The sequence below is a fragment of the Labrus bergylta genome, chromosome 6, assembly GCF_963930695.1.
Source record: "Labrus bergylta chromosome 6, fLabBer1.1, whole genome shotgun sequence".
Taxonomy (NCBI): domain Eukaryota; kingdom Metazoa; phylum Chordata; class Actinopteri; order Labriformes; family Labridae; genus Labrus; species Labrus bergylta.
The window spans coordinates 21,750,158-21,774,099 of record NC_089200.1 but is presented as its reverse complement, the minus strand read 5'-3'; the positions used below and the strand labels follow the sequence as shown (position 1 = coordinate 21,774,099).

Genomic DNA, 23,942 nt, shown 5'->3' with positions numbered 1-23,942 from the left:
GTCTGTCTGATTGTCTGTCTGACTGTCTGTCTGCCTGCCTGTCTGCCTGTCTGTCTGTCTGTCTGTCTGTCTGTCTGTCTGTGTGTCTGTCTGTGTGTCTGTCTGTGTGTCTGTCTGTCTGTCTGTCTGTCTGTCTGTAGCAGTCAGACAGTCCGCTGCATGGTTGTAGGGCTGAAAGAGTTGTGAGTGCAGCTGAACTGTGCAATTGGGTAGAAGTGTGAGGCAGATTGGAGACCATCTGTCTTCTCTCCCACCTTCTTTATTGTCGCTCTACATTTCATTCAATTCCATCTCTCTGCAGCTTCATTATCTCTCCCTTCTCTCACCCTTTTTTACGGGGTGGGATTTTCTGGAGTTTTGAATGGCAAGTGGCCCATTCTACTAAGCATGGCAATATACATACCCTGGTATTTTCCCTGTCTTTTTCCTTGTACTTAACTCCTCTTTGTCTATAACACTGCATTTCCATGTTCATCAATAGACTGTAACGCTCTGTTTATTTGTTGTTTGTCTTTCTTTTAAAGTCACTGTATGGGACTTTAAATTGAGGTTTGTTCTTGCTTTGTATGATTACTACATTGTGTACCCTTCCCTAATCATAATTTACATTATGTTCTTGTTCTGTCTGATAAGGACTACTTTGATACACACAGCTTTTCGATTGAATAGATGAAGTGTTGTTTAGCAGCAGATCTGCTGTAGGAATCTTTTCACAGGCTACTCGAGGCTTTAATAAGCAGCCTGCAGAGTGCAGTTTAAATTACTTTCAATTGATTATCTAAGCATCTGATGCAGTTTCTTATTTATATTTCCTTGTAAAGCTATTGGATTTTAAAGCTACTGTTGCACTTTTTTTCCCCCACCTTTTCATCACAGATTCATATATCCGTGTTGCAGACATAGGTAGTGTAGCCTCTGTGTGTGAACCCAGCAGAGTGATATCGACATGCTGCAGCCCCAGGCAGCTCTTTCTGATTGCTGTGTTGAATAGAAAGCCTCTCAATCTACCAGCTACCGCCTAGGCTCACTTTCTATAACCACAAATGTTTATGCTGTAGTATCACTATTGGATCTGACATGATATCCACTTTAAAAACCTACATCCTCCATGTCTGGAATGAAAACCACGAGAACGTTCTGGTTCAGATACTGGTGACACGCCAAGTCTGAGTTTTGAAAATGTCAAACTATATTTAGAAATAATGTACAAGGCACCCTGTAGATTATTAGAGTTTGATATTTGATATGGGATCTCCATGTAAATTGCTTTTTGCATAATGTCAGGTTGAAAAGCTCATCTGGCCAATGGCTACAGCCAACATCTTTCCCAAGATTTCTTTGGCCAAACTTTAAAGCTCCTTCAGGTGTCAGGTAGCCGGCTGTGAATGAAGCAGAGGATTGCATGAGACAGAGCATCAATGCTGATTGAATTGGCTTCTGCTGAAAAAGACATGCAGGCTTCTTAAGACTGGAGAGAAACGGAAGGAGGACTATGATCTAATTGTAACACTGAATGGATGTGTGTGAGACTCAGTGCAGAGCAACCTACAAGAAATCATCGACAGTAAAATGATTGTGAAACATTTGCTGAGTTGTTAAAAGGAAAACCATGTAAAAAAGTTGTCCAGAGTGAGAAACTGTTATCTGTAGTAGAGTCATGTAATAGAAAGCAAAGTAAAACACATACTTTGACTTGAATAAAATATACGACTACATACTTTCTAATTCTGTTCCAAGATCCAGTAAATGATCTCAAATGCATGTTTTTGAAAGTTATCCAACCTTTTGAGAATACATAGTTAAAGTGTAAGCAGTAAAAATGAACAGGATGACTCATTCACTGCTGTTTGTTAGAAAAAGAAAAGCTGCAGCTGTTTGTGTTGCTATTAAACCTCATCATTTAGCTTTACAGCGACTATAAATTCTCACCATCTCAATGTTGAGAGGTTGGTTTTACTGGTGTCATCATTTAGCAAGGCTTCACGTTTCAGTGCTTCACACATTGCTGTGTCATCATCAGCTATGAGGCATCAGCATGTTTAATTGTTTACAGTAAATAAAAAAGAGGGACCAAATCAAACTGTTCCTTGAGTCCAGATTATAGAATAAAGTGATTTATATCTCCATATGTACCTGTGATGTTTGAATGAAGCTAATCACTATTGTTTTGCCCTTTTGTTCTTGCTGCAGTCACAGATGAAGACACCGTGAAGAGATACTACGCCAAGTTTGAGGAGAGGTTTTTCCAGACCTGCGAGAAGGAGCTCCTGAAAATCAACACATTCTATTCAGGTATGTTTTTACTTTAGCACTTTTAAAACATGCACACATTTCGCCAAGGGGACAATAAAGTGTATCGTATCACTCCTGAAAATGTCTTGAGGACAGCTTGCCCCTCAGGGCACAATGAGACATGACGTGAAAAGGATTTTACTGAGTAATGTTTACAAAATGTTCAAGATGGCAGACAAAGTAACAAAGTCAAACACTACGATGACAGTTTTTGCCTTTGTATCAACACTAGGTGTCATTAGACATATTTACAGTATCAACACAAGAGCAAAGAAAAACATACTGGTGAGCAGAGAGTGTTTCTTCATTACACAATTATACCATCATTACATAAAACACGAGTACATGATGAGTGTGCTCTGCTATAATGCTTCTTTCCTGATCCTGAACCCATGTTATTTTCTTGTGGTGTGCAATTATATTTGGTATAAACCTTTCTATTTAGAGGTGTACCATCACTTATAACCATGAGAGCTGTTGAGTTTATTTAGTGTGTATCAACCAAACTTCCTCTATCATCTTGGCGCTGAAGCAGCAGTGAGTGGTTGTCGTGTTTCTGCATGCAGGGCGGCCTGTGTGTATTTCAGGGAGCAGAGGAGTATGTTTGTACCATGTAACATGAGATGGGAGCTATAATATATTCTGTTATTCTGGTACCAGAAGGTTGCCTGCTGGTTTTGAACTCCAGCTCAGTGGGGACTCATCTCAACTCAGAGAGTGCTCCCCCTAGAGGCTGTGTGTGAAACTCCAGGTTCACCTGAGGGCCAAGGTTGACTGGCAAGACTGTTCCAGCTCATAATGATGGGAAACAACTGGCAGATGGATGGCAGGAGCAGCGAACAAACAACATATGAATCATTGTGGATCCTGTTAGCAGGAGGCTGATTTACTGAAAAGCTGGAGAAACTTTGAAGGCTTAAAGTAATTTTTTTTTAAATCAGTGTAGGCCTATATCTTGACCTTAATATGCCAGAAGCTTAATGTTAGCTGCTGCTGAGGCCATGTCTTTTTAAGTTGTCTATTATAAACATGAACATTATCTAACGAGTATGACAACATCGTTTCTTTGCTTTGAAAATGACGTCACATCTCATTTGTGCTGCTCACCACACTTAGCAATAATAAGCAGTTCATAAACATGTGATAAATGGGGTGTAACACACCAATTTGTAGTTTAAAATAGAAATGAAGCTTCTAAGGGTTTTCTTTTAACGTGCAGTATGCAGTAGGGGTTAAAACATCCCTTATGAAGACATTTTTATTCATATCTTTTATATATTGTTATCTGTTTTATGACTTATACAACAGCCTCTTCTAATAGCTGCTTTCAATAGAAATTCTACATCATTTGTGCGCTGGTGGTGTAGTGGTTAGTGTGCGTGCCCATGTTTGGAGGCTATGGTCCTCCAAACAGGCGGCCCAGGTTCGAATCCCACCTGAGGCTCCTTTACATTTCCCTACTCTCTCTCCCTGATTTCCAACTCTATCCACTGTCCTAACTCTCCATTAAAGGCACAAAAAAGTACAAAAATAAATCTTTGAAAATAAATTATACATAATTATAACAATAATACAGTGACAAAAACTGATATTAGGCTTATATCAACCCTTGTGTTTACGCTTATATGATACTGTCCGTCCACATGGCTTAAAACACGAGGCAGACTGTTGACAGCAGGGTCACATCACACTAGTATTTCAGTATGTGAGTCAGTGTGTCCTCTGCAGAGTTGAGCTGTGTGAGGTTAGTTAAATGTTGTGTATGAAAACACCAGCGTCTCCTTTCTGCACTCAGATGTCTTGTTTATCCTCCGCAAACAGGAAGGGAGGCAAGAAATTGCAGAGTTGTGTCCGACAGGCAGCTTTATCACGATGCTACTCACTGTGTGTGTAAGTGCGTGTGTGTGGGTGTGTGTAGTGGTTTGAAAAAGCTGATTAGATCGTGAAAGAGAGGCAGCAGAGGACAGATCGAGATAAATTGTGTGCTGACTTTACATAAGACATTTTCCTACACACAGCTCTCTCCCTCTGAAAGGGGTCGTTGACCTCACAAAGCCATCCTGCTGCACTGCGCTGAGATCCAGCATGTTGGATCAAACTTTCATCTCAATGGTTAAAGAACAAACCAAAAAAGAGATATTCACTGACTCTTGTGCACGTAGAAATATCCTTTCACATTGTTGGTTTCTGAACCTTGAGAAAAGCTCAATTACTCCACTAAAACCAACACCAGTAGAAATCTAAACTAGCAACACCTTGCTGTTCAGTCCCCCCACACAGATGATGTACAAATACTGATACCAGACCTCAGATTTACCCTAAACCTCTATAGCTGTGGTTGTGTTGATACGTGTCACACAAGCATTGTAATGACAGACTGTAAGAGCCGAGTAGAGCGAAACTGTGCGTTTAAGAGGCTGTTTCATTTGTTGTGCTTAAGATGGTGTGGTTTTAGGAGAGTATGAAAGTCACCATTGAGCCCTCCACATACTCTCCAAATCATCATTGCTGCTAATCTCTGTTAAAGACAGAGAAACCACTACAGTGTGCGTCAACATAGCAGCACTAACACTTTGGTGTCATTTAATGTTTTCCCTACAAGATGTAAGAGACAGTAGGTCATATCAGGAGAAGGGATGATTTGCAACAACACTAGATTTAGTATAGCCACTGTTTGGTCACACAGTTAAGATCTGGTGTCCTTCAGGCCACTGAGGTTGGTTGATTCAAAATAATCAAGAGGAAAACAGATTTTGTGAGTTGTGTGATTTGGATGAAGTGGAAGCTGAGTCCTGTTTTCGTATGGATATACTCTAAAAATACAAGTATATCAACAATTAATGATATTGTTGTTCCACAAAGCTGTGGTTTTTGAAAGAGGATGTGCTTAGAATATACTCTACAACCTGCACTCTGACTGAACAGAGTCAGCTGGCTCTACCTGTTCACAGACTGTTCATGTTCAAAAGTATCTGCTGCTTAAATAAAATCACAAGAAAAACTCCAAGACACCCTCTGTTTGAATCAATACAATTTCTTTACACATTTGGCACATGTTTGATTATAAAAAACCCAACCGACATCTAATGGAATTGTAGAAGTGCTTCTGGATCAATGAGATCACTTAAAACTGGCGTGATGTTGAAACACATCATATCTTTGTATTTGAGTCCACTACATGTGTCTGTACAACCTTGACAACCTTAAAACAAACTAAGATTGAGTCGCTTACATTTGACCTGATCATTAGAATTGAAAGACAAGGATCATTTGAATTAGAGAAAATGAAGGGGCAATCAAAGACATGAGCTCCATAATTTACTGAATGAACCTGAAATTGCATCTGATTGGTTAGAACTGTCAGAGAATAAGAGCGTATCTGTGTAAAAGTGCTGGTAGAGTTACATGAAGTGTTAATGAAATTCAGGTTACTACCCTGTGTGATCCCCCTCTCTCTCTGGGTTTATTAACCCATCTCTGACCCAGATAATGGGTCCTCCCTCTGCAGCATTTACATGTCAGCACAGTCACATACGTCTGCCTACTCAAACAGACAGTCGCAGGGCAGAGGGGCACAGGCGAGTCAGCTTCTTTGTACTTCATGATTACTGAAAGCCATCCTCTGTCAAGATCACTGGTGTCCATCTGAAGCAGCTGAATGACATCAAGCTCACAGTTGCAATTCAACTTATTCGACCCCCATTGCAAATTAGGTTTATTGGCAAAGTGAACTAACTTTCAGCTGCTTGCATTTAACAAATCAAACAAGAAAAAGAGAATACTTCAACACAACTGATATTATAATTGCTTCCTTCAAATTAAACACAAAATGCCACTTTTGATGTGTACTGCATCTCAAAACACAGTGAACAACTGTTTAACAGTATTCACTCTGTTTTATTATTGTGTTAAATGAGATTTTGTTGTTGTTGTTTAGTGATTTGGGCTTAAAATATTATTGATATTCGGGTCTGCTTGAGCTAATGCTTTCTAACGTTAGCTTCTCAGCACAGGTGTCTCTTTGCCATCTCAGTGTATAAGATTTTCTTTTTCTGTCATTGTATTGAATCGATTTTTTTCTGCAAAGTGTACAGACGAGCAGACTTTTGGAAAGTTTGTTTTCCTTCATGTTCATTTCTGAGTTTGGGAACTGTAAATCACTGCAGAGATTTTGGATGTTTTTCTCTTTGTGAGCTGACTTATGCTAACAGGCAAGCCCCCCCATGAGCTCATGTTACTCTTGTGAGTAAGCTGAAGATCGCGCACATAACAGACGCTAAACACAGTATGCAAGATAGGAAGTCAAGGCTCAGTAAACTGGTTCATCATTTTCAAACCTGAGCATCAACCGGTTATTAGAATGTTTTTACCGAGCCAGGTCTCCACAGACCGATTCAATTAACGTAAAATCGATTACCGATTCGGACCGATTTCTTGTTCCAACCCTAGTAAAAGTAGAATGCTCCTGTTGTTCTACAAAGCCTCCAAGTGTGGATATTATGGGAAATATGAAAACGAATGAAAGTAGTGCAGTATGAGCATCCCAATAATGACCATAGATAAGCATACAAAAACACAAATCCTCTTTAAATGTGATAATCGTCTTCTTTCTTGTAGAAAAGCTTGCTGAAGCGCAGAGACGTTCTGCCACGCTGCAGAATGAGCTACAGTCTTCACTGGACGCTCAGCGAGAGAGCAACGCTCCGCCCGGCCTGCGTAAACGCAAGACCATGTTCCACCTGTCACAGGAGGAGCGCTGCAAACATCACAACATCAAGGACCTGAAGCTAGCCTTCAGCGAGTTCTACCTCAGCCTCATCCTGCTCCAGAACTACCAGGTTAGAACACACACACAAACACGCACGCACGCACACAAACATGTACGCACACACGCACATGCACACGCACACACGCGCGCGCACACACACACACACACACACACATTCATGCAAGTCTGAAAAGTCTTTGCAAAAAGGTTAAGCTTTGAATGAAAATTCAGAAGAAAGCATTCTGGTTTCAGTTTTCTGTTAATAGCTGTTTCCTTGTTGTCGTTAACAGAACCTGAACTTCACTGGTTTCCGTAAAATCCTGAAGAAACATGATAAGATCCTGGATACGCCTCGCGGGGCCGACTGGCGTGTGGCTCACGTGGAGGTGGCACCTTTCTACACCTGCAAGAAGATCACTCAGCTCATCTCGGAGACAGAGGTGCCTCCTCACACAAATACGTAACGCTATGATTCAAAGAGTTTGGTTGAAATACAAGACTTACCTAAATGCTGGTTATTCTCATGTTTTCAGGCCTTGGTGACCACAGAGCTGGAGGGAGGAGATCGTCAGAAGGCCATGAAGAGGCTGAGAGTTCCTCCACTGGGGGCAGCTCAGGTCAGAAAACAGTTGCTTGTACTGGAACACACTTTTTGAATATGCAGAACATTCAAATTAAATCAATTAAAATACGTTCCTCTGTGTTATTGAGTTTGTTTTGTTGTTACCTAAATTGATATGTGGTGTCCCAGTCTGAGAATATGCCAGTTAGAATAACCTTTGACTCGATGCTTCTTTGTTTAAACAAGTTTTGTTTATGGGAAGTACAACATGTTGGATGTTTGTTGTTAGTGAAATACAGGGATGGAAAAAGATGGACAGATGTCAAGAGATGGAAACCATGAGAGCCTCAGTATTGATTTTATAAGTGCCTCTCCGTTGTAGAACAGACAGGATATCTTTCAGAACCAAAACCGAGGCTAGTGGCACATTACTACTACCCCCCCCCCCACCTCCCCCATATGTTATATCTATACTGTTATTACTGCATTAATTACTGCCATGCCCCACTTGAATTGTGCTCTGCGAGTATTGATCCCTACATTTCCCCTGAAGGCTTGGGTATAATAGATATATTCAGGCAGATAAAAGGAGTCCGAGTGGACATGCTCAGCTGCTGCTTTCATTGATGAAGTGGAGCCTGTATGCAAATGCAATATTGAGAGCTTGTTTTTAAATATATAAAGTGGTTAGCTGTCTCATTCAGTTATATTATTTGCAATAGAAATGTATTTTTTCTCTTTTTCTGGTTCAGCCTGCTTTGGCGTGGACGACCTTCCGAGTGGGGCTCTACTGCGGCTTCTTTATCATCCTCGCCATCTCCTTCGTTCTTACTGGTAAGTCGCACAAACACTCAGATTAAAACATTTTTAACATCCCTTTGAGTCCAGCACAATTTGCTTGGTGTCACTGTAAGATAACCAGGAGTTCTGATGTTGTTCATCATAGATAAAACACACGATGAGCAGTTTTCTATTGTTGATCATAGAATTCATTGTTGTTGTTTTTTTTCTTTTCAGGTGCTGTGTTCATCCGCTTTGAGAATGTGTGGCCGCTGGTGAGGATCTATCGTGGCGGCTTCCTTTTGATCCAGTTTCTCTTCCTTTTGGGCATCAACACGTATGGATGGAGACAGGCTGGAGTCAACCATGTGCTCATCTTTGAGATCAACCCCAGAAACAACCTCTCACACCAACACCTGTTTGAGGTCAGAACGGGGAACCAATAATAAGCATTGGTGTTACAGAATCTTCAGAAAATACTCTTTTTCTCTGTAATAGTCATGGGTAAAGGCGTATGTAACAAATATGAAAGTGGAATGATTGAGGTTATTTAGTCATCAGGGTAATCAAGATTCGCCTTCTGATTTACCAGGAAAAACAGCAAAACAATACATTTGGGTTTTTGTTATACCCTAGAAAATTAAAAGCAACATAATATGCACAGAATTATTCAAACTATGTTGTTATCTTTGATAATGTGTCAAAAGTGGGCTCTGGTAATGCCACTCTCTTCTGTTTCCCCTCCGTTTTCTGCAGATTGCAGGTTTCCTGGGGGTGTTGTGGTGTCTCAGCATCCTCTCCTGTCTATACTCCGAGTACACCTTCATCCCCATGCAGATCAACCCGCTCATCCTCTACGGCTTCATGGTGCTCTTCCTCCTCAACCCCTTAAAGACCTGCTACTACAAGTCCCGTTTCTGGCTCCTCAAGCTGCTGGTCAGTCTGCTCGTTTATTATTTTACCCATTGACGTATAAGTGCATTACTCTGCCTCCCCTGTTACTGGATTTAGTACCACCGATTATAGTCTTAAAGGTTGTCCGATAGAGATGGATTTGCAAGAACAGTAATATGATGATCTGATCGGGAAAAGATGACCCTAAAGTGAAGGTTCAGGGAGACACGTAAACAAATGTTGAGAGCTTTGGGTCAGCAGTCGGTGCTGCTTTATATAGAGACTCATAGACTGATATAAAAATGAATGATACAGTGAACCAAATGCAAACAGGAGGGGACATTGTGAGTAGTGTGGTAGGATATAATGTGGTATTAACACAAAAGAAACTTAAATTTGAAAAACTTGCGGATTGCATAATCCAGGTTTATATGTTGTTGTTGTTATTTTGATTGAAGATAATGGTGTGCATTTTTATTTATGTGAAAAGTATTGCAGAACATGTGGACCCAATCAGTTATTTTTAAGTTTAAAAATGTAGCTTTTACACGGTTTTTACTCAAACTGTAGCTACTATCATATTTCCAAATTTTTGTAGCACGTAAATCAAAAATATATTTACGTTGTTGTTTTTTACAGAACAGTTGTCTTAAGGGAGGGATATCCTCTTTAACATTTGATTCTACTTTTTATGTTAAAAATATGTCGCCTTGCTACTATATTGTGCTGCTGCTATGTTTTCATGTGTGTGTGTGTGTGTGTGTGTGTGTGTGTGTCTGCAACATGATGAACGCGTGTTCAATTGAGATTTCCATCTCAAGTCTCATGTTTACAAAACCCTCCTCTGTTATTCTGTTCTTTGTCTAAGCTGAGCTACAGGCCTGCAAGAAAAGGGTGGTGTGTGTGTGTGTGTGTGTGTGTGTGTGTGTGTGTGTGTGTGTGTGTGTGTGTGTGTGTGTGTGTGTGTGTGTGTGTGTGTGTGTGTGTGTGTGTGTGTGTGTGTGTGTGTGTGTGTGTGTGTGTGTGTGTGTGTGCGTGTGTGCGTGCGTGCGTGTGTGTATTGAGACAGAGGGCAGAGGGATGAGGGATAATAGAATGCAGCTTGGTCCCTAGGGAAGTGGAGGTTGTGACTGTGCAATCATTACAGGCAGAGATCTATCAGTATGCTGATGCCCTCAGCTTCTCTGTCCCTCCTCCTCCTCTTCCTCCTTTCCTACTCTTCCTCTTCCTTTGGCCCTCCTCCCTCCCTCTTCATCTCCCCCCAGCAGCAGCAGCAGACCTCCCTCTTATATTTGTCCTTGCCTTCACAGCTCCCTGCTGATGTGGCTCAATTAACAGTCTTGATTGGTCCTCAGAAAACACATCAAGCTACAAAGAATTAGTGGTTTATTATGATATATGTCGCCTTGTGGAAAAGGCAATTAAGACATTGCAGTTTTGTTTAGTCAGATATGTTGTTGATTTTCTAGCAGTGCAATAAAATTTGACGGTACCAAGAGTGCTTATTTCCTCTGACAATAAACCCTGGACAAAGGATAAAAATTTCATTACAAGACAAACTGCAGAGAAAGCACCTGGATCACAAGTGTTTATTCTAGAAATGAAAACCGAACCAGGTCCCTGCTGCAGGTTGAGCCGTCCATACAGATGGAGCCGATATAGTTCAAGCGATGGCCACTTGATCAATACAGACTTTGAGTTGCAGGTTAAGAGAAAATATATAATAAGCTGATGTATGTCAAAAGAAAAAAAAGGAACTTTGACATTTAGAGTGGAAGGGGAGAGAGGTGTTGTGTGTGTTTTCCGTCTGAAAGTGGAAAAAGAGAGGCATGCTTTTAAATGTCACATGTGGCTCGGGGGATGGAAGGAGTCAGGTGGAATTGTACCACAAGTGGTCAATCACTGATCTCCTGCCATAAGCCATGATCCAAAACATTCCCGTAGCAGTAAAAGCATTCCACAAAACACTGGTTGTTTGTGTCGTTAACATAGTAATGCACAAATAAGGTGGTACATGCACTGAGACACAAAGCATTACTCATTAGAGCATCCTGTGGCACGCTGATAAGGTAGTCTGGAGGCTCTATTCCTTTGTGTGTTACACATCCTTAATAGAGGATGTTTACTGCACTTCTCATCTGAAGTCCTCGAGAATTCCACGCTAATTAGTTGTTCATTATTTCAATCCAAGTGCTAACAGCATGTACACGTCAAAATGTCAGCCAAGGTGTTTTCTGAAATGCAATAAAAAAATGGGGAACATGTTAATTCTTGTAAGCTCCTCGTAAGTCTCACCAATCCCTCGTCTTTTTCTGTTTTCTTTCCACTCTTTTCTGTTTCCAGTTTCGTGTCTTCACTGCGCCATTTCACCGGGTGGAGTTTGCAGACTTCTGGCTGGCTGATCAGCTCAACTCTCTGGTGTTTGTCCTGATGGATTTGGAGTATCTCATCTGTTTTTACATCTTTGAGCTGCAGTGGAGCAACAGCAAGGGCCTGCTGCCCAACCCCAGAGGTGAGATATTAGACCTTGGTCAGAAGGGGTTATTCTTTAACTTAATGTACGGAGCTGTCTTTGAGTAGATAGAAAATAGCACGTTTTAGGAGAGGAGTACTTTATTGTTTTAATGAGCTAAATGCACTTTAATGGGGGATGTTTCTGGTATGATTTTTCTCAATTGGATTAAGAAATTAATGGTTGTATTTAGACAGTATCCTGTAATCACCATGTAGATGCATATCATTTCAAAAGGAGGATGTTTTGGTATTATCAAAGAGGACAATCTGTAAAAAATTTAAAAAAAAAAACAGACAAAACTGCTGTTCAACCACATACGGTAATATTTGCACTCCTGATTATATGATTCTTTTATTTTTACTTCAAAGGAAATTCCAAAAATGTCATCTGAAGTAGATATACAGTATATGAATAGAACACTTATAGAGTGATAGTGTGGATAAACACAATTTATAATACATATAATACAATATAATATTTTTATGAAAAAAATGTGTTTGCTGAATTATCTCGTAAACATCTCCACCTGCTGTAAGCATCCATAATATGGAGCTTAAGAAACGGATCTTTTGCCTGTTAATACAACATATTAGCTTGACAGTGTGCCAGACAGTTAAGCCGTCCTGTCAGGAAATGTGATGTGAACGACAGTTTAATTGCACCTCGTCCACTCCAGCAGCAGTGACACTTCGGCCCCAGAGCAGCCAATTAACACAGAGCTAATGGAGCGGAAATGTTTTGGCCACAAAGAGGTCGCTGTGTGATTCCCAGAATGATAAGCTGATGAGAGGAATGTGTGGAGGGTATATTATTTGATATTTGTAAAAGGAGACCATAAGATTTCATCATAATCATCCACTCTTTTTTTAAATTTTTTTATTTAGACCCTGGGGACTTTGTGTGCCACAGCTACTCGTACGGTCTGCGTGCCATCATCCAGTGTCTGCCCGCCTGGTTCCGCTTCATCCAATGCCTGAGGCGTTACCGTGACACCAAGAGGGCTTTCCCTCATCTGGTCAATGCTGGGAAATACTCAACCACCTTCTTTGTTGTCACCTTCGCTGCGCTCTACGCCACACACAGAGGTAAGACACAGGAACACACAAAATATATCAACAGATACATTTTTAATGTATAAGTTTGTGTAACATGGTCAGTTTCAAGGCTGTATTGATTACAGAATCACCCAGAAGAGACAAAAGGCAGTTTGTCAAAAGCTTGAAGTCTACAAAGCAAATCAACAATGTTGCCATTACAGGAGCATGTCAACAACATGCGGGCTTTTGAGCCTTTCTATAGAGTCATGTGTGCTAAGAAAGCAGAGCTGTCCTTGAGAGCAGTTGGCCTTGGTTTCCTTTCTTTTCATTGCTGCGATCTTTATAATGAAAATTGGAAAGGTTTGTCAAACATGGCAGATAAACAACAATATGCCATCTGAAGTATATAATCTGATATCAGGAGAGAGGGGGGAGGCTGAGTGGAGGAAAAGAAAGGTAAGAAAATAGAGTGAAAGAAAGAGAAATACTGCCATCTGAGAGGAAAAAAGAGGAAACGAGAGAGTGGTTACCATTAAAAGTCAAGTCACTCTCCGTCTGACAGCTTCACAATTAGCCTGCAATTATTCACATTCAGAAGCCCTATCACAAAGGAGCCCATGTTCAAAGACACAGCACCCAGGCAATAAAAGCATCTCTGCAGCATTCACCTTTTGTATTTCTGTTTTCATCACAGAAATGTGTCTGCTTGGCTCGTTTCAAAGCTGTTTACACTGCTGCTCATACATTTAAAACTCTCTCTCAGATCCCAGTTTATATATTTATCACCCTGCAAAATGCCAGCTGTGAAACTTCATCTTAAGCCTTTTTGAACCGCTAAATGTTATTTCCCAGCTTGACTTTATTCTTTTCCAATATAAATTTAAATCAATACTCTTGCTTCCCAATCTGACCGCCGGTGATCCGATATTGCAGAAACCAGGAAGAGAGACCGACGAGACAGACAGACTTTTATTTTTTTCTCCCACTGCTCTGTAGGAAAGGCGTCCATTAAACCATATCCTCCTTCCTCCTCTGGTCTGAAGCCTGTAGACTAATGGCCTCTCTTCATGTCTTATTCTGTATGAAGCTGTCTTTCATCCTGCTACAATAATGGAGGCAGGGACCAAGCTGGTTAAGCCAAGGAGCTGGGTGGGAAGACACTCATTAGTAATACACACACGTTGGTGAACTGGTGGTTGAGATATCTCATCCATACACTCAAGGAAATTGTTCATCTTGTAGATTTTAAAGCCTTTGATAGACAAATACAACCAAACATCCTCTGGAGCAGTCAAGTTAGAAAGCATAGTTATGTGAAAAGGCTTGAGACAGGACATGTGATGCTCACTACATTACCCAGCATCTGCCTGAGGAGACAGCAGGCTGGTGTCATGTTCGCACAGCTTGGTCCAGCTGTAAAAGGTGGCTGCAGTGTCAGTCACTATCTGGCAAAGCTCCTTGCGTCCGTCTGTGCATGTGTCACCTTCATTGTGAACTTGAGCACAGCCTTGATGGTTTCATGATGAACCCACCGCCTCAGAAGACTCACTCCCTTCCTGGAACAGGGAAGTGCTCCGGGAAGTGTGTGACTGCATAAATGAAAACGAATACATGATGAGCGACTGTGTAGAGGACTAAGTTGTATTCAGAATGTAGTTCTTCCTCTCTGCAAATCTAAACCTGTGATGTCAGAGGCAGTCGTAACCAGAGACATGATGTAGGATTTCCTGGTCCAGGCAGAATTCACAGACCCTCTAATATATGGTGTGATGCTGACCATAAAGCAGATGACTTTACTACAGGATCAATACTGTCTCTGCTTTATGCACAGTGGTTTGAGACTGTTAACGATGCGGTGGACTTACTTACAAGACTGATGTTAATTTAAACTCTTTAGATTTATCTCATGCACAGGCAGAGGCAGGAGAACGGGATGAACACACTAAATTACAATGAATGGTCTGATCAAAGTACGCATGTTTTTAAGACATCCCTCCGTCAGGGACAAAAACAACAAAAGCCAATAGTTGTGACAAAAGAGGAATATTAACCCTGCTGGTCTCTGTGAGAAGCTGACCATGGGGGTGAGGGGCATACATAGATTGATTCCAACTTTGGTGAAGGTCTATAGACCTAGAGCTGATAGAGCACAGAGGGGGAGGTAATAAATGAAAGTCTGGGTGGAGGGAGGAGAAGAGAAACAGAGAAAAAAGAGAGCACCAGAGGGAGGCGAGAAAGCGGCATTGAAAGGATGGGGAAATCACAGATATCAAAACACCCATGGAGGAGAGGAGAGGAGAGGTGAGGAGAGGAGAGGAGAGGAGAGGTGAGGAGAGGAGAGCAGAGGAGAGGAGAGGAGAGGAGAGGAGAGGAGAGGAGAGGAGAGGAGAGGAGAGGAGAGGAGAGGAGAGCAGAGCAGAGGAGAGGAGAGGTGAGGTGTAATCAGCGGCCCACAGCTGAAAACATGTCTACTAGACTCTGCAGGAATAGAGATGAGCGTAGAGCTGACAGCTTTTATAACTTAATTTCATGTACTGACCCCTTGTTCATAATGAAGAGATGAATTGGAGCACACACACACACACACACACACACACACACACACACACACACACACACACACACACACACACACACACACACACACACACACACACACACACACACACACACACACACACACACACTACAACACCTTGTCAGTCGAACACGTTAACCAATGAAGATTAGAACAGGCTGAGCTAGCCAAAAAGATTAATCCTGTTTTCTCTTTTTAAAAAAGTCTTAATGTGAATAACATGAATAGTATTCTTGTCTTAAAAGTCATTTTATCTGTGAGCTTTCCTTGTGGCAGATTCCCTGCATCTAAACTCCTTAATTTTAAGACTTGTATTTTCTTGTTGTTGGATGGTGTTAGATTTAAAACATTGGGTTGGCTGAGATCTGTAGTTGAGGGTTCATTGGGTGCAGGATTCTTAATTACTTGTTGATTGATTGGGTTGCCTTGGTAACAGATAAAAAAAATCACCCTTTATAGGAGGGACTGATTGTTTTTGTGAACTGGTTTCCATCAGTGAAAAATTAGCCTGTTGCATGAAATGAGCCTGCTGAAGTGTTCTGTTTTTAGCTTTTGTGTGTGTGTGTGTGTGTGTGTGTGTGTGTGTGTGTGTGTGTGTGTGTGTGTGTGTGTGTGTGTGTGTGTGTGTGTGTGTGTGTGTGTGTGTGTGTGTGTGTGTGTGTGTGTGAGTGCGTGTGCGTGTGCGTGTGTGAGTGTGTGTGACAGGACCAAGTGACCAATGATTGTCCCTACTGAGCATCCAATCAATGTCTCTCTCACCCTCTTTAACCTTTTTATGGCCCAGTGGCTAACCAGTTTGCCTGTAAAAAGAAATGAGCATCAGCCTGAACACAAATTGAAGGGTTGAATACTCACTCTTTACAAGCTGAGGGGATCACATCAGTGGATATTCTCCAGTGAACAGAGTCTATTGTCCACGGCCAAGTTTAATCTACGGCTGGGAAATCTCAGCAAGGCCGTAGGGACTCCTTCCATCCCATCGCTCAGCCGGTGCAGCAAACTGCATAAAGGCAGTTAACAGAGCGACGCAGCAGTAACTCTCTGTTAGAAACATCCTGCTCTGCTCCATGGCGTCGCTCTGACTGCTAACAGGAAGAAGGAGTGACTGTGAAAAATGGGAATGGGACTGGTTTGTGTCCGTGTCTGTGTGAGTCACTGTATGAAAACACTGGGTGCTGATTTATATATCAGCACCCAGTGTGGAGCACATCACAGCCACATAGTGAGCATGCAGAGACACATGGGTGCTGCGGATCATCGCAACATTAAAACAACTGTTTGTCAACTTAGAGTTTGTGAGCTGGCATCAGCTAGACAATTTATTAATAATCATTAGCATTGCTGCTAACATTCACATTACATGGAGATGGTTGCCCTTTTGAGAAGTTTAAAACATTTAATCATCCATTATATTCAATTACTTTTTTCACACTTAAAGCAAAATAACACATTTCATAAAAAAATTTAACACGTTAAATCGATCTATATATTTATGTTCTTAGTTGATGGTTGAACGGCATTTCTCTAAGCACACTAAACACATGTATGTACTCGTTCAGTATGATAATATGCACAGTTGAGTACAAAATAGCCCAAAAATTGTAAATTGTAAATTGTATCAGAATATACACAAACACAATATAAAGGTCTAAGAGATTTAAGAACAGAACAAAAAACAAAGAACTGTGGAACGGCTACCAAACAGGACCTATTATTTTAGTTAATGTAAATAACTTTAGTTTAATCTTCTCTTTGAAGGGACCCCATCAGAAGGTTTTTGTTTTTTGTAGAATTAACTTGTACTTCTAAATTGAATGCCTGTTATATTTTTGCAGAGTGCAGAAATCTGACTTCTCAGCTTCTTGCTTCCAAGTCAGCCACTGAACGAGCTGCTTCATAGTGTGTAATTTGATCTTTAGTCATCTTCCATCTGGAGGACAATGTTTTATGTAAGTGGATATTAAACTCTTCCTGGAATAGTTGTCCAAAGGGCAGCTATTAATCATTGCAAGTACATTCATGACAGGAGGGCTCCCTCTAGTGGTCAAATGTTGTAAATGTTGCCCTGACTCATTAGAGTGATTAGAGTGAATTCTGTAAAGCATTTAAACATCAGTTCTTTAGACGCAAGTCTTGCAAAGTCTTTTGAAATGCTTTTCTCTTATCAGTTGTGTTTGTATCCTCTTCCAGAGCAAGGCCATACAGATGCCGACATGTTCTTCTACCTGCTGATAGTGTTCTCCACTATCAGCTCCCTCTACACACTCATCTGGGACCTGCGCATGGACTGGGGCCTGTTTGACCGAGGAGCTGGAGAAAACACCTTCCTCAGAGAGGAAATCGTTTACCCGCATAAGGTGGAGTCTGTTAAGAGTCACATGCACTTTTCAGAACACAGAAACAAAGTGCTTCACAGTAATACATCTGCACTTAAAAGAAACCAGAGTATTATACCAAATAAAGAATGAAACCCTCACACTTAAAAAGACTGTTGCCCTAATCCTGCATGTCTGCCTCCAGGCCTACTACTACTGTGCCATCATAGAGGATGTGATCCTGCGTTTTGCCTGGACCATCCAGATCTCTCTAACCACAATGACCAAGATTCACTCAGTGGGCGACATTGTAGCTACCTTTCTAGCTCCCCTCGAGGTCTTCAGGTAGGTTTCAGTTACATACATCTATACAAACCCTAAATTACATAAAGATCTCTGCAGGATTAGAATTTTGTCTCACCTACTCTCTTTAGGCGTTTTGTGTGGAACTTCTTCCGTCTGGAAAACGAGCACCTGAATAACTGTGGTGAGTTTCGAGCTGTGAGGGACATCTCTGTGGCTCCTCTAAACGCTGACGACCAGACGCTGCTGGAGCAGATGATGGACCAGGACGACGGGGTCCGGAACCGCTCAGGCAAGAAGACCTGGAAGAGATCCTACAGCCTGTCGCTCCGACGCCCCCTGCTGTCCTCCTCACAGTAAGAGATACCATGGATAGAGACGTCTGTGTTATGCTTACATGTTTTAAGTCTTACAGTTTGTCACAATTGCTAAAACGCTTTTCTTGAAACCTTCCTCCCGTTTCTTTGTTAACCCTTAACACCCAGTTTCCTTTAGTCTTCTGGCAAAATCAAACAATCACATCAAAACAGTTTCATCAGTGCTTAGAATCATAAAGTGTTTGAACATCATACACACAGCCGTCAAAATACATCAGCACTGAGCGGGCATTACACACTACATCAAAAACAGAAAATACAGGGGTCAGAAGTCGCTCCAGAAAAGTTTATGAAATGTGTTTTAAATGTTTTTAAATTAAATGTTCTTCTCTATATAAGGATGTGTTCACATGTAAATATTTATGTATCTATATGTATAAAAATGAGGTACAACCATATATTGTAAACACTATAATGTTATTGAGTGTTTTAGCAAGTCTATTATAAACACTTAGTAGGTGAAAAATTAGATCTTTCTGATTCTTACAACATTGTCCAGATTGTTTTGTTCTGCTTAGTTTGCTGACAACATTTAAAGATATTTATAAAACATAAAATATCAGACCTGCTGACACAATTCGACATTTAACATCTTTTTAACAGTTATTCAAAAACCAGCAAATGAAATCATACGACTAAAACACTTGAGACGCTTTAAGCATTTGTAACCTTTCGAGTGCTGACTCTGATACCTAGACATTAGTATTGGCCGATACTGAGTACCCCTAATACATTTATACATAATATCGGGGGGGAAAAGGTTGCTGACATTCTACTGACTGGCATACTCGCCTTGATACCGCCTTTGAAGAAGTATTTGGGTCAGATACTGAACACCCAAGTGAAATCCCAGAGGACAATGGTTGTATGACATGGTGCAAGATGTAACTGTTAATGAGTACAAATGTGGAAAATATCTGTTGAAATGTAATTGTCGATTTTTACACCACTTTTCCAGATCGAAAAAGGACACCAAGGTGCTGATTGAAGACACGGATGACGAGGCCTTCAGCTGAGTCTTCAGCATCAGCACGTACACACAAACACACACACACACACACACACACACAGATAGTATACTTATAAGGACCTCATCACTAACGTCCAACCTCAACCCTTGTCCCTCATTGTAAAAAGTCTAGGAACCTTTAAACCCTCAGTCTGAACCTTTAGAGCAGTGAGGACGCACACCGGCCTCCCTTCGGACAGTTTACCTCATCTTTACATCCTGTTGTGTACATTTGGTCTTTAAAAGTATAGATAGAAACACACTGAACACACAAAAAAAGAAAACCTGCTGAAGCACAAACATAGTGTCATGTTGCTACAGTTAAAGAGAGAGGTAATGCCTACAGACAGACAGACAGACAGACAGACAGACAGACATACAGACACAGATATTAAGGGAAATCTTCTGCATGTATCTTGAAACACAGACCACACTGCCCTGGGATTATTCTCTCCTGTTTTTTTTTTTTTTTTTACTGAATCTTGTCTCGTTAATTCTTTTTTTTTCTGTACTTTTTCTGTTTCTTATTTTTGAAAAGCTGCATAAAAAGGCTACAGATGACTGTTTACACGTCTTTATACTCTAGGATCAACAGGGAGGTGACAAGCCAATCAAAAGACTAAATATAAATCAATACAAACCTGAGGAAGGACTCGACACACATCGCAGCATATCAAAACAAATCAACTGGTTTCAGCTCGTTGATTCCTTTTATACTCCTACTTTTGTTGTTTTGTTTTAATACCGTCAGTCACAGCGCTGGAGGCACTTGCAGGAAAAGTGCATTTGATACACAAAACATGAAAAACCAAGTGACAAATAAGGGGATGTTTTTGATTCAAACATTTCTAGTCTGTGAAGTTTCTTTGTAAAAATATTTCATATATTTTGATGTGCATTGTTACTCTATTGTAGTCGTTAAGTACTTCTACATGTGTTGTTTATTCTAGTGAGACTAGTTTGAGCATCCACACAATGATTGTTCATGTATTTTATAATGTTTGAAATGTTTTTCTTGTTTGTGCCACATTTTTTAATAAGCTCATAGTTTGACCTGAATATATCCCCAGGTTCAAATTACCGCAAAGCTGATTGTCATTATTGTGTCATCTTTAAAGTGCCCTATTCACTGTAGTACATGTATGTGTATTGCTTTTATTTGCATTAACTACCAAAGCTTTCTTATATGAATGTGACTGTGGTTACAGTAGCTCTGTCTTTCCAACCTGCGCAGAATCCACAAAAGTTCAGATTCATTTTATTTGAGGAGGTAGCTGTCGTGTTGAAATCCCTCTAATATCAGCAGCTTCCGATTTTCTGTTGAAATTGTTAGTGAGTGCCAGAAGACTGCTCTTTCATGCCAGTGGTTAGAAGATGGGAAAAGCACCTGAGAGGAAAATGTGAAGCGCTTTTAAAAAAAAAAAAAAAATTAATCTAAATCCTGAATGTTGTGAAAAACAAACAAGAGTAATGTAAAACAAAAAAAAAGGCCTTTTAGATTCTGCAGCATGGGGAAGAACAGATGTGCCGCTTCAACGAGGCGAAATTTGAAAAGTTTGTTTGCAGCAGAAATGTGTGAGAAATGAACAAAAAGAAAAATGCAGACCAAGAACAAGTGATGTTCAAGTGGATGCAACTAAACTGGAATTGGCTCTCTTAGTTAGAGTTGTAAATGTCAATATTTTTGGGGAAAACTAGAGAGAAGTGCATGAGGGAGATAAAATTTGAGAAGCACTGATTTATCGTCACACATTTCATGCGTATATCAAACTGACCACACTGTTAACACTTCTAGAAAGCTTCTGTGCTGCTTGACGGGCGGTTTGATTGGATTCTGCTGCTGAAGTGGATTCATGGAGCTTTTTGTCTATTGTAGGTTGTTTCTTACAAGCAGAACTAATATAACCCAATGAATCAACCTCTTCTGATTTGAGTCCAACACTGTTCTTAACACAATGTATAGATAGAGGATTCATATCATACCCCCTATAGATGGGTATTTTTTAAATGAAATTTGGCTAATTAAATCTTGGATCTGTGTTTCTGGTAGTCAAATATGGTAATTCTGCTAAACCAACTAATATAACACTCTTTAACAGTAAATATCTATTACCTGTGATTGTTTTTTTACACAATATTTGTACATTTCATGGCCACTGAATCAGTCAGCGTTTAAGTCACTGCAGATATGCTGTTTGTCTTATGTGTATTGTTGCCTTGTTTTTTAGCACTTTTATTTCATTTGATTTGATTAATCAAATGTCATGTCTAATTGCAGATAGGGTGACATTTTTTGTTTTTTTGTGTTGCTGCTGTTGTAAATGAGCCCCTAGCTTTCAAAGAGAGAAAGTTAACTGTACACTGCTATGAGTTCCACTTTGTGCCCCCGATCCCCCCCCTCACTCTCCCTCTGCTGTCCCTCCCTGTGGTTGCACTGCATCACCACCGGACTGTCATAAGACAAATCCCAGAGAAGACACACACGTCACACATGAAAGCCCCGTTTCTTCTGCTTGTGTTCGTCCCGTAGCGGCTAAAAGACAAAACAGCTTCTGTGTGCAAAGAGCTTAAAGTGAACTGGAAAGTAGGAAAATATACCTAACATGTATAAGAAGGGTAGATTCCCTCCATTTAAATACACTGGACACATGCTGCAACACTCTCACACACACACACACATTGCCTCTCTCCCAACATTACAGCACACGTTTTGTAAAAAGGCTCTGTTGTCTTGCCTGCATGCTGCTTTTGTTTTACATTGTACATAGATGTTAAGTTATTTAATAATGTGTATATTAGCGATCATTGTAGCTACTCGGACAATGATTGAGTGCATATGTTGCCATTTTTGCTTCAAACAAGCAGTATTTTGTAGGTGATGAAGAGCTTTTTTTTATCAGTCATAAGCCTGCACTCTTTGTCACGTGTAAATCTTTTCAAAATGTGTTTGTACAAAAATAGAAAAAGAACCCCATAGAAGTGGAGAATGTGATTGGTCGTATCTTGTTGGTGATTCCTTCTTTGAAATAAAATAACCTGAAATAAAAGCCTTGAAATAGGCTTTGTCATCTCCGGGAGAGCGAGTTTGTGCAGATAGCTTTGTCCTTATGCTAAATGTTTGTACATTTGTGAATGTGCATGAAAATGTTGTGGACACATGCTTTGTGGTGCCCTGCTGACAGAAGAACTTTGTCGTACTGTAAGGCACATGAACGGCCACCCAGAGGACCCACACCCGAACTAGATGCTGTTAAACTGATCCCAGACCTGCCTGACCAACACATCTCGGCTCTTTTATAAGCTTACTTGAAGTATTCCTGCGATGCTTCGGCGTGAGAGAAACAAATGTTATAATGACCAGTGTTCACAGAATGTTCAGTATGTGGAAACAAAAACAGGGTTCTTTTGTAGAGTTTGTGTCTTTGATGCGCACATGTTGGCGATAAGCCTTGACATCCATTTTTTCCCCCCTCATGGGCGATGAGGATTTTGTTTTCACTGCTTGCTGAAACTCCCATGATGTTAAAGTGCTTGATATATGTCCCTCCTTCGATGTTGTTCGTACCCTTTCTCTAATCTAGCTGAACGTGATAGTACCCGTAGTTTGGTAGATGAATGTTCTACTTTGATAAGATACAAAAAAAAAAATCAGATTAAATACATTGTGGCTAAATGTGATTTGAAGAGACATAAAGAAAGGAAAGTGTCTCACATTCTGATCCATCCTCCCCATCAGTCCCTTTTGAAGAGTAGTTTGTACATGTTGAGTGTATAACACTGTTCTATGATGGTTTTCCTGATTGTATTTGTATTTCTGTATCCACTTTGGTGATCCTGTCATATCTGGGTTTTATAAACCACGATTATTTTTAAAACTCGCTCTGTCTCTCAACTCTTTTTTTCCGCTCGAGCTGTTCCAAAAAGTTCTCATTGCCTAACCTTTAGTTCTGAAGACGCTCCTTATTCCCCCTAGTCTGTGATTAAGACAGTCTTTCTCTGCAGCCTGGTGGTGAAAAGTGGCATTGCAGGTCCTGACTAGATATGAGATTGACATCTGGGTTCCGAACAGCTTGAGGAACTCATTCAAATCCACGGGCAGTGTCCTGGGATTTGGGTCATTTTTTTTCGTCATTCCCTTTGGGAAGATTGGGTCTGAAGCAGTTCTCTTTGGCGTGCAGTAAAGATGAAGGAATCATCATGAAATGCCGGCTTCCTGGCAGAGAAGAGGGTGCTACTAAATAAACATCAAATAAACTCAAATTCACACAAAAAATCTTAACCCTTTAAACAGAAAAAAAAAACAGGTATGTGACTTGAGAGTGAGGGTCTCTCTTTGACCTTGCATCAGCAGTTTCCCAAAAAAGAAACACACTGAGGTCCCGAGGTCACTCGACAGGATATTTGAGTAACATCATACAATCTCCCCAGCAAACTGACATTATCTTCATTTACTTAAATATCTCTCACCGGTATGTTTACTTGTAATCTAAATGGACCAGAGGTCATTGACAT

The 23,942-nt window shown here is 40.6% G+C and overlaps 1 protein-coding gene across 1 annotated transcript in view; it reads left to right on the top strand.

Annotated features, from left to right (window-relative positions):
- Positions 1-23,308, top strand: part of xpr1a (xenotropic and polytropic retrovirus receptor 1a) — a 72,502-nt gene extending 49,194 nt beyond the window's left edge. The window contains exons 3-15 of the mRNA XM_020631805.3: positions 2,191-2,292; positions 6,910-7,130; positions 7,351-7,500; positions 7,594-7,677; positions 8,375-8,456; positions 8,640-8,827; positions 9,159-9,338; positions 11,640-11,808; positions 12,696-12,896; positions 17,617-17,783; positions 17,947-18,086; positions 18,176-18,400; positions 19,380-23,308. Of these exons, the coding sequence (XP_020487461.1) occupies positions 2,191-2,292; positions 6,910-7,130; positions 7,351-7,500; positions 7,594-7,677; positions 8,375-8,456; positions 8,640-8,827; positions 9,159-9,338; positions 11,640-11,808; positions 12,696-12,896; positions 17,617-17,783; positions 17,947-18,086; positions 18,176-18,400; positions 19,380-19,437 (1,967 nt within the window). The 3' untranslated portion in view covers positions 19,438-23,308. The remainder of the gene's footprint in view (positions 1-2,190; positions 2,293-6,909; positions 7,131-7,350; positions 7,501-7,593; positions 7,678-8,374; positions 8,457-8,639; positions 8,828-9,158; positions 9,339-11,639; positions 11,809-12,695; positions 12,897-17,616; positions 17,784-17,946; positions 18,087-18,175; positions 18,401-19,379) is intronic.
- Positions 23,309-23,942: the final 634 nt, after the last annotated feature.